Source organism: Salvelinus fontinalis, chromosome 4 (assembly GCF_029448725.1).
Source record: "Salvelinus fontinalis isolate EN_2023a chromosome 4, ASM2944872v1, whole genome shotgun sequence".
In the NCBI taxonomy this organism is placed as follows: Eukaryota; Metazoa; Chordata; class Actinopteri; order Salmoniformes; family Salmonidae; genus Salvelinus; species Salvelinus fontinalis.
The window spans coordinates 7489605-7501801 of record NC_074668.1 but is presented as its reverse complement, the minus strand read 5'-3'; the positions used below and the strand labels follow the sequence as shown (position 1 = coordinate 7501801).

The 12197-nt window shown below is 38.6% G+C and overlaps 1 protein-coding gene across 3 annotated transcripts in view; it reads right to left on the bottom strand.

Annotated features, from left to right (window-relative positions):
* The window catches only part of slc4a4a (solute carrier family 4 member 4a), a 229552-nt gene that overhangs the window by 27081 nt on the left and 190274 nt on the right, over nucleotides 1-12197 (bottom strand). For 2 of the 3 annotated variants that reach the window (XM_055918664.1, XM_055918666.1), the window contains one exon: nucleotides 5547-5640. The exons of the other annotated variant lie outside the window; for it this stretch is intronic. In XM_055918664.1, the coding sequence (XP_055774639.1) occupies nucleotides 5547-5640 (94 nt within the window). The remainder of the gene's footprint in view (nucleotides 1-5546; nucleotides 5641-12197) is intronic. 3 annotated transcript variants of the gene reach the window in all.

Sequence of the window (12197 nt, the reverse complement as noted above, 5' to 3'; positions counted from 1 at the left end):
GTAATACCTAACAATATGCTTGTGTTTTTAGCTCCAACAGTAATACCTAACAATATGCTTGTGTTTCTAGCTCCCACAGTAATACCTAGCAATATGCTTGTGTTTCTAGCTCCAACAGTACAGTAATACCTAGCAATATGCTTGTGTTTCTAGCTCCAACAGTACAGTAATACCTAACAATATGCTTGTGTTTCTAGCTCCAACAGTAATACCTAGCAATATGCTTGTGTTTCTAGCTCCAACAGTAATACCTAGCAATATGCTTGTGTTTCTAGCTCCAACAGTAATACCTAGCAATATGCTTGTGTTTCTAGCTCCAACAGTAATACCTAGCAATATGCTTGTGTTTCTAGCTCCAACAGTAATACCTAGCAATATGCTTGTGTTTCTAGCTCCAACAGTACAGTAATACCTAACAATATGCTTGTGTTTCTAGCTCCAACAGTAATACCTAGCAATATGCTTGTGTTTCTAGCTCCAACAGTGCAGTAATACTTAACAATATACACAAATATTAATATACCAAATATAATATACCAAAATATTTAAGGAAATAAGAAACGAGCAATGTCAGAGTCCGGAATATAAAAATCTATGTATATGAATGGTGTGTATAGACAGTATGGACAGTATATGAACAGAAAAGCTGTGTACAGCAGTATTTACTATATATAGCATGGGTAAGACTTGACTAGTATATAGTATATACATAGGACCTGTCATTCAAGGGATTTTCTTAATTTTTTTACTATTTTCTACATTGTAGAATGATAGTGAAGAACATTCTGATGGAAAATCAGCAAAAGTAAGAAACATTTTATGATGCTATTTCATATATCTGTCGTAGTCGTCGGCGCCCAAGTGTTTCTGGCTATTGTACTAAGCTAATATAACGCTACATTTTGTTTTCGCTGTAAAACACTTAATAAATCGGAAATAATGGCTGGAATCACAAGATGCCTGTCTTTCATTTGTTGTACACTGTATTTTTCAGAAATGTTTTATGATGAGTAATTAGATATTTGACGTTGGTGTCTGTAATTTTTCTGTCTGCTTTCGGTGCAATTTCTGATTGTAGCTGCAATGTAAACTATGATTTATACCTGAAATATGCACATTTTTCTAACAAAACATATGCTCTACAATAAAATGTTATCAGACTGTCATCTGATGAAGTTGTTTCTTGGTTAGTGGCTATTTATATCTTTATTTGGTCGAATTTGTGATAGCTACTGATGGAGTAAAAAAAGTGGTGTCTTTTGCTAACGTGGTTAGCTAATAGATTTACATATTGGGTCTTCCCTGTAAAACATTTTAAAAATCGGACATGTTGGCTTGATTCACAAGATGTGTACCTTTCATATGCTGTATTGGACTTGTTATTAATGTGTGAAAGTTAAATATTAAAAAAAAATATCTTTTGAATTTCGCGCCCTGCACTTTGAGCTGGCTGTTGTCATAAGTTTTCCCTAAGTCGGGCTTGCAGCCCAAAGAAGTTAAGGTTCCCCATTAGTTCCTGCCAGGGCAGCAGCTACTCTTCCTGGGGTTCAACAAAATTAAGGCAGATATAAATAAATAAAAACGTTACATTTCGCAACAGATTTCACAACACTTTAAGTGTGTGCCCTTAGGCCACTACTCGAGTAGCACATATCTACAGTGGTTCCTCCTTTAAAAGTTGTGTCGTACTGCGGTACACCTTGCGTGCTGCCGCAGCATTCTGTGGCACGTCATATAATTGTCAGCCATTTTTTTCTGTTACTGCAAGTTACTGCTAGTTGGACCACCAGAGGGCATTTCATAGTTTTCCGTATTGGCATTACTAGAGAGTTTAAAACCTTTTTTGTAATAACATAGTATATGGGATTGATTTTAAGAAATTTGGTTTAATTAATTTGATTAATATTATGGTGTTTCTATTCAGAGAAAAACGAAAAACAAAACCCTCAGGATTTCCGTTAGGATGAAATGGAAAATAGAGCTCTGTACAACGTGACGGTCGGGAGAAGGCTACAGGATTGTACAACGTGACGGTCGTGAGCTACAGGATTGTACAACGTAACGGTCGGGAGAAGGCTACAGGATTGTACAACGTGATGGTCGGGAGTAGGCTACAGGATTGTACAACGTGACGGTCGGGAGAAGGCTACAGGGTTGTACAACATGACGGTCGGGAGAAGGCTACCGGGTTGGAGGATTCTAAATTGTTTGCCTTCATTAGGCAACTTTGTTCCAATATTTCTGTAAATCAGTGATATGTATTCCCATAGCAATTCGTTATGGATCCATAACTAAATCAACATCTGCATTTTGAAAAAATATTTATTTATCATTCTTTTATTAACTTCTCTTGGGTAGGGGGCAGCATTCGGAATTTTGGATGAAAAGCATGTCCAAATTAAACTGCCAGCTACTCATCCCCAGAAAATAAGATATGCATATTATTAGTGGATTTGGATAGAAAACACTCTGAAGTTTCTAAAACTGTTTGAATCATGTCTGTGAGTATAACATAACTTATTTAGCAGGCGAAACCCCGAGGACAAACCATTCCAATTTTTCTTTTTTGAGGTCATTCTCTTTTCAATAATTATTCATTGGGAAACCAGATTTCTAGGGGACCTTCTTGCAATTCCTACCACTTCCACTGGTTGTCAACAGTCTTTAGAAATTGATTGAGGTTCTTCCTTTGTGTAATGAAGAAGTACGGCCATCTTGAATGAGGGTCACTCGAAGTGTCCTGTTTGTTAGAAGCGCAAGACCAGAAAGCTAGCTACAGTTGGTTTTAATCCTGTATTGAACGCAGATCCTCCCGTCTTCAATTTTATCGATTATTTACGTAAAAAAATACCTAAAGTTGTATTATAAAAGTAGTTTGCCATTTTTTGGCAAAGTTTGAGATATTTTGTAATCACAATTCACAAGTTGGAACCGGTGTTTTTCTGGATCAAACACGCCAAATAAATGGACATTTTGGATATATATTGACGGAATTAAATCGAATAAAAGGACCATTTGTGATGTTTATGGGATGTAATGGAGTGCCAACAACAGAAGTTCGTCAAAGGTAAGGCATGAATTATATTTTTATTTCTACGTTTTGTGTCGCGCCTGCAGGGTTGAAATATGCTTCTCTCTTTGTTTACAATGGTGCTATACTCAGATAATAGCATAGTATGCTTTCGCCGAAAAGCCTATTTGAATTCTGACATGTTGGCTGGATTCACAACCAGTGTAGCTTTAATTTGGTATCTTTCATGTGTGATTTAATGAAAGTTTGATTTTATAGTAATTTTTATAGTAATTCATTCTATAATGCATATTATAGTAAACATGAGAAAGTGCCTAATTCCTTACATAAGGGAGAGCAGGCCATGTCTGTACTACAGAATACGGGACACGCAGGAGACCGGTGTTATTTCATAGTTGTGATGTCTTCACTATTATTCTACAATGCAGAAAATAGTACAAATAAAGAAAAATATCTATTGCGTGTCTCACCGTGTGCAGCTTGAGCCCCACCCTCTTCAACATACTGTATAAATCAATGAATTGGCAAGGGCACTAGAACAGTCTGCAGCACCTGGCCTCACCTGACTAGAAATCAAAGTAAAATGTCTATTGTTTGCTGATGATCTGGTGCTTCTGTCCCCAATCAAGAAGGGCCTTCTATGCCATCAAAAGGAACATATCATTCGACATTCCAATTGGGATCTGGCTAAAAATACTTGAATCAGTTATAGAACCCATTGCCCTTTATGGTTGGTGAGGTCTGGGGTCCGCTCACCAACCAAGAATTCACAAAATGGGACAAATACCAAATGAAGGCATTCTGCAAAAATATCCTCGGTGTAAAACGTAAAACACGAAATAATGCATGAAGAGCAGAATTAGGCCGATACCCACTAATTATCAAAATCCAGAAAAGAGCCGTTAAATTCTACAACCACCTAAAAGGAATCGATTCCCAAACCTTCCATAACAAAGCCATCACCTACAGAGAGATGAACCTGGAGAAGAGTCCCCTAAGCAAGCTGGTCCTGGGGCTCTGTTCACAAACACAAACACACCCCACAGAGCCCCAGAACAACAGCACAATTAGACCCAACCAAATCATGGGAAAACAAAAAGATAATTACTTGACACATTGGAAAGAATTAACAACAAAACAGAGCAAACTAGAATGCTATTTGGCCCTAAACAGAGAGTAGACAGTGGCAGAATACCTGACCACTGTGACTGTCCCTAAACAGAGAGAACACAGTGGCAGAATACCTGACCACTGTGACTGACCCTAAACAGAGAGTACACAGTGGCAGAATACCTGACCACTGACTGACCCTAAACAGAGAGTACACAGTGGCAGAATACCTGACCACTGTGACTGACCCTAAACAGAGAGTCCACAGTGGCAGAATACCTGACCACTGACTGACCCTAAACAGAGAGTACACAGTGGCAGAATACCTGACCACTGTGACTGACCCTAAACAGAGAGTCCACAGTGGCAGAATACCTGACCACTGACTGGCCCTAAACAGAGAGTCCACAGTGGCAGAATACCTGACCACTGTGACTGACCCTAAACAGAGAGTCCACAGTGGCAGAATACCTGACCACTGTGACTGACCCTAAACAGAGAGTCCACAGTGTCAGAATACCTGACCACTGTGACTGACCCTAAACAGAGAGTACACAGTGGCAGAATACCTCACCACTGTGTCTGACCCAAACTTAAGGAAAGCTTTGACTATGTACAGACTGAGTGAGCATAGCCTTGCTATTGAGAAAGGCCGCCGTAGGCAGACCTGGCTCTCAAGAGAAGACAGGCTATGTGCACACTGCCCACAAAATGAGGTGGAAACTGAGCTGCACTTCCTAACCTCCTGCCCAATGTATGACCATATTAGAGACACATATTTCCCTCAGATTATACAGATCCACAAAGAATTAGAAAACAAACCCAATTTTGAGAAACTCCCATATCTACTGGGTGAAATACCACAGTGTGCATCACAGCAGCAAGATTTGTGACCTGTTGCCACAAGAAAAAGGGCAACCAGTGAAAAACAAACACCATTGTAAATACAACTCATATTTATGTTTATAGATTTTCTCTTTTGTACTTTAACTATTTACACATCATTACAACACTGTATATAGACATAATGACATTTGAAATGTCTTCATTCTTTTGGAACTTTTGTGTAATGTTTACTGTACATTTTTTATTGTTTATTTCACTTTTGTTTATTATCTATTTCACTTGCTTTGATATATACACGAGTTTCCCATGCCAATAAAGCCCTTTAAATTTAAATTGAATTGAATTGAGAGAGCGGGAGAGAGAGAGTGAGAAAAAGAGAGGGGGATGGGAGACAACAGAGAGAGAGAGAGAGACTTAGAGTCATGCAGAGAGAGTGACAGACGGACACCTCCCCCACTAAAAACTGAAGGCAGAGAGAGAGAAACTGCAGAGTAGGAGTGAAAGAGGAAGAGGGGGTTCTTCCATCCGTCGGTCGGTTAGACAGGACAGCTCTACTCACTGTCGGATGCTTTATCACCTAAGAAAGGTTCCTGCTCCATCATGTCCATGGGGATCTTAATGCTGGGGACATTCTCAGTGTAGGGGAAGTCAGACTGTGGGGGACATAGCAACAGATAGTGACTGTAGGGGACAGAGTAACATAGTCTAACTGTACATAGCAACATATACTTTGATTGTACATAGCAACAGATGATCTGACTGTATGGGCCATAGTAACATATAATCAGACTGTAGGGGACATAGCAACAGATACTCCGACTGTAGGGGACATAGCAACAGATACTCTGACTGTAGGGGACATAGCAACAGATACTCTGACTGTAGGGGACATAGCAACAGATACTCTGACTGTAGGGGACATAGCAACAGATACTCTGACTGTAGGGGACATAGCAACAGATACTCTGACTGTAGGGGACATAGCAACAGATACTCCGACTGTAGGGGACATAGCAACAGATATTCCGACTGTAGGGGACATAGCAACAGATACTCTGACTGTAGGGGACATAGCAACAGATACCCTGACTGTAGGGGACATAGCAACAGATACCCTGACTGTAGGGGACATAGCAACAGATACTCTGACTATAGGGGACAAAGCAACAGATACTCTGACGGTAGTGACATAGCAACATTCTCATTTTAGAAGTAGTCTGGCTCTAGAGGAAAAAGCATTCAGGAGAGGACATTTAAAGACCTGCACGTCCATTTCCTGCTCGGGTGTATTGTGAACAATCAGCAGACATGTGATTTTGTGTTTCCCATTTCAATCTGACTGAATTCCAAGTGACAGTTCTGCTTGGCTGCTGCATTTCTCTGGTCCTGTGAGGATACAGTCTAACTGTGGTCCTCTGGTCCTGTGATGAAACAGTCTAACTGTGGTCCTCTGGTCCTGTGATGATACAGTCTAACTGTGGTCCTGTGATGATACAGTCTAACTGTGGTCCTCTGGTCCTGTGATGAAACAGTCTAACTGTGGTCCTCTGGTCCTGTGATGATACAGTCTAACTGTGGTCCTCTGGTCCTGTGATGATACAGTCTAACTGTGGTTCTCTGGTCCTGTGATGATACAGTCTAACTGTGGTCCTCTGGTCCTGTGATGATACAGTCTAACTGTGTTTCTCTGGTCCTGTGATGATACAGTCTAACTGTAGTCCTGTGATGATACAGTCTAACTGTGGTTCTCTGGTCCTGTGATGATACAGTCTAACTGTGGTCCTCTGGTCCTGTGATGATACAGTCTAACTGTGTTTCTCTGGTCCTGTGATGATACAGTCTAACTGTGGTCCTGTGATGATACAGTCTCACTGTGGTTCTCTGGTCCTGTGATGATACAGTCTAACTGTGGTTCTCTGGTCCTGTGATGATACAGTCTAACTGTGGTCCTCTGGTCCTGTGATGATACAGTCTAACTGTGGTCCTCTGGTCCTGTGATGATACAGTCTAACTGTGGTTCTCTGGTCCTGTGATGATACAGTCTAACTGTGGTCCTCTGGTCCTGTGATGATACAGTCTAACTGTGGTTCTCTGGTCCTGTGATGATACAGTCTAACTGTGGTTCTCTGGTCCTGTGATGATACAGTCTAACTGTGGTCCTGTGATGATACAGTCTAACTGTGTTTCTCTGGTCCTGTGATGATACAGTCTAACTGTGGTCCTGTGATGATACAGTCTCACTGTGGTTCTCTGGTCCTGTGATGATACAGTCTAACTGTGGTTCTCTGGTCCTGTGATGATACAGTCTAACTGTGGTTCTCTGGTCCTGTGAGGATACAGTCTAACTGTGGTCCTGTGATGATACAGTCTAACTGTGTTTCTCTGGTCCTGTGATGATACAGTCTAACTGTGGTCCTGTGATGATACAGTCTAACTGTGGTTCTCTGGTCCTGTGATGATACAGTCTAACTGTGGTCCTGTGATGATACAGTCTAACTGTGTTTCTCTGGTCCTGTGATGATACAGTCTAACTGTGGTCCTGTGATGATACAGTCTCACTGTGGTTCTCTGGTCCTGTGATGATACAGTCTAACTCAGCTGAACACCAGAACACAGTAAAACATAAGAGAAAAGGATTAGACCCAGGAGAAAGCTGACCATCTAGAACGGTGGTAGAACCGAACACTGATCTAGAATGTTGGTAGAATCTACCGTTGATCTATACTGAACAAAAATATAAACACAACATGCAACATTTTCAAAGATTTTACTGAGTTAGTTAATTTAAGGAAATTAGTAAATTGAGATGAATTCATTAGGTCCTAATATATGGATTACACACGACTGACGGTTGGTCACAGAAACCTTCTAAAAGAGTTAGGGGCGTGGATCAGAAACACACGACACGTCTCCTTCACATCGAGTTGATCAGGTTGGTGACTGTGGCCTGTGGAATGTTGTCCCACTCCTCTTCACGACACGTCTCCTTCACATCGAGTTGATCAGGTTGGTGACTGTGGCCTGTGGAATGTTGTCCCACTCCTCTTCACGACACGTCTCCTTCACATCGAGTTGATCAGGTTGGTGACTGTGGCCTGTGGAATGTTGTCCCACTCCTCTTCAATGGCTGTGCAAAGTTGCTGGATATTGGCGGAAACTGGAACTGTCATACAGAGCATCCCAAACATGCTCAATGGGTGACCTGTTTGGTGATGCAGGCCATGGAAGAACTGGGACATGTTCAGCTTCCAGGAATTTTGTCCAGATCCTTGCTACATGGAGCGGTGCATTATCATGCTGAAACATGAAGTGATGGCGGAGGATGAATGGCACAACAATGGGCCTCAGGATCTCGTCACGGTATCTCTGTGCATTCAAATTGTCATTGATAAAATGCAATTGTGTTCGTTGCCCGTAGCTTATGCCTGCCCATACCATAACCCCACCTCCACCATGGGGCACTCTGTTCACAACGTTGACATCAGCAAACCACTCGCCCTCACAACGCCATACACGTTGTCTGCAGTTGTGAGGCCGTTTGGAGATACTGCCAAATTTTCTAAAACAATGTTGGAGGCGTTTTATGGTAGAGAAATTAACATACAATTCTTCAACAGCTCTGGTGGACATTCCTGCAGTCAGCATGCCAATTGCATCAAAACTTGTGGCATTGTGTTTTGTGACAAAACTTCACATTTTAGAGTGGCCTTTTATTGTCCCCAGCACAAGATGCACCTGTGTAATGATCATGCTGTTTAATCAGATTCTTGATATGCCACACCTGTCAGGTGGATGGATTATCTTGGCAAAGGAGAAATGCTCACTAACAGGGATGTAAACAAATTTGTTGTTATTGTTCAGTGTTAGAACTTAAAGGGATAGTTCACCCAAATGAGAAAATTACACATTTGTTTCCTTACCATGTAAGCAGTCTATAGACAAGGTATGACAGCAATCCATGCTTTTGTTCAGTTTCCCTGGCACTGTTTCCACATGCTAACATTTTAGCATTTGTGACATGAATCCCATTCAAGTCATGGGACATATATACAAATAATGTGCTCATCATGTTCGAATCATCTATAAGCGACTTTGTTGACCTGCACAATCATGTCAGATAATTTGGACATGTGCGGAAAATGTTAATATCGGTCCCATGACATGAATGGGATTCATGCCAATGCTAAAACGTTAGCATGTGGAAACTAAACTAAATCATAGATTTCTGTCATACTTTGTCCATACACTGCTTACAGGGCAAAGACGCCATTTTGTAATTTGGGTGAACAATCCCTTTCATGCTGATCTGGAACATTGGTAGAATCAAATGCTGATCTAGAATGTTAGTTGATTCTAATGTGGATCTAGAATGGTAGTAGAATTAAATGTGGATCTAGAATGGTAGTAGAATTAAATGTTGATCTAGAATGGTAGTAGAATTAAATGTGGATCTAGAATGGTAGTAGAATTAAATGTGGATCTAGAATGGTAGTAGAATTAAATGTTGATCTAGAATGTTAGTTGATTCTCATGCTGATCTAGAATGGTAGTAGAATTAAATGTTGATCTAGAATGGTAGTAGAATTAAATGCTGATCTAGAATGTTAGTAGAATATAATGTGGATCTAGAATAGTAATATAATTAAATGTTGATCTAGAATGTTAGTTGATTCTAAAGCTGATCTAGAAGGTTAGTAGAATCTAATGTGGATCTAGAATGTTAGTAGAATCTAATGTGGATCTAGAATGGTAGTAGAATTAAATGTTGACCTAGAATGGTAATATAATTAAATGTTGATCTAGAATGGTAATATAATTAAATGTTGATCTAGAATGGTAATATAATTAAATGTTGATCTAGAATGGTAATAGAATTAAATGTTGACCTAGAATGGTAATAGAATTAAATGTTGATCTAGAATGGTAGTTGATTCTAAAGCTGATCTAGAATGTTAGTAGAATCTAATGTGGATCAAGAATGGTAGTAGAATTAAATGTTGATCTAGAATGGTAGTAGAATTAAATGTTGATCTAGAATGGTAGTAGAATTAAATGTTGATCTAGAATGGTAGTAGAATTAAATGTTGATCTAGAATGGTAGTAGAATTAAATGTCGATCTAGAATGGTAATATAATTAAATGTTGATCTAGAATGGTAATATAATTAGATGTTGATCTAGAATGTTAGTAGAATCTAATGTGGATCTAGAATGGTAATAGAATTAAATGCTGATCTAGAATGGTAATATAATTAAATGTTGATCTATATTTATGATGTAACATAGCTTTACTACTGCTCTTTAATAATTTGTAAAAACATTTTTATATAGTAATTTCTCTTAAAACTACATTGTTGGTTAAGGGCATGTAAGTAAGCATTTCACTGTAAGGTCTACACATGTTGTATTCGGCGCATGTGACAAATACAATTTGATTTAATTTAATTTAAACCCTGACTAAAACAACGATACAATCTAAAGCTGAACTAGAACAAAAATAGAGCCTAACCCTGAACAACAACAAAAATAGAACCTATCCCTGAACAACAACAATAATAGAACCTAACCCTGATCTAGAACAATGATTATAACCTAACCCAGATATAGAACAATGATAGAACCTAACCCTGATCTACAACAATGACAGAAACTAACCCTAATCTAGAACAATGACTGAGTCTAATCCTGAGTTAGAACAATGATATAACCTAAACCTGATATAGAACACTGATATAATCTAAAGTTGATTTAAAACAATGATACAACATAACACTGATCAAGAACAATAATAGTACCTAACTCTGATCTCCAACAATGATATAACCTAACCCTGATCTATAACAATGATATAACCTTATCCTGATTTAGAACAATGATAAAATCTAAAGCTGATTACAACAATGATAGAACCTAAATATAATCCAGAACAATGATTGAGCCTAATCCTGATTTAGAACAATGATAGAATATTAATCTGATCTGCAACAATGATAGAACCTAACCCTGATTTAGAACAATGATTGAACCTAAACCTAATCTAGAACAATGATAGAACCTAACCCTGATCTCCAACAATGATAGAACTTAATCCTGATTTAGAAACATTATAGAATCTAACCCTGATTTAGAACAATGATAGAATCTAACCCTGATTTTGACCAACGATATAACCTAACCCTAATCTAGAACAATGATAGAACCTAACTGTGATCTAGAAAAATGATAGAACCTAATCCTGATTTAGAAACATTACAGAATCGAACCCTTATTTACAACAATGATAGAATCTAAAGCTGATTACAACAATGATAGAATCTAACCCTGATTTTGATCACTGATAGGATCTAACCCTGATCTAGAACAATGATTGAACCTAACCCTTATCTACAACAATGATATAACCTAACCCTAATCTAGAACAATGACAGAATCTAAAGCTGATCTAGAACAATGATTGAACCTAACCCTGGTCTACAACAATGATAGAACCTAACCCTAATCTAGAACAATGACAGAATCTAAAGCTGATCTAGAACAATGATTGAACCTAACCCTGGTCTACAACAATGATAGAACCTAACCCAGATTTACAACAATGATAGAACCTAACCCAGATTTACAACAATGATAGAACCTAAAACTGATCTAGAACAATGATAGAACCTAACCCTTATTTAGAACAATGATAGAATCTAACCCTGATTTAGAACAATGATAGAACCTAACCCTAATTTAGAACAATGATAGAACCTAACCCTAATTTAGAACAATGATAGAACCTAACCCTAATTTAGAACAATGACAGAATCTAAAGCTGATCTACAACAAGGATAGAACCTAACCCTTATTTAGAACAATGATAGAACCTAATCCTGATTTAGAAACATTATAGAATCTAACCCTGATTTAGAACAATGATAGAACCTAACCCTGATTTAGAACAATGATAGAATCTAACCCTAATTTAGAACAATGATAGAACCTAATCCTGATTTAGAAACATTATAGAATCTAACCCTGATTTAGAACAATGATAGAACCTAACCCTGATTTAGAACAATGATAGAATCTAACCCTAATTTAGAACAATGATAGAACCTAATCCTGATTTAGAAACATTATAGAATCTAACCCTGATTTAGAACAATGATAGAACCTAACCCTGATTTAGAACAATGATAGAACCTAACCCTAATTTAGAACAATGATAG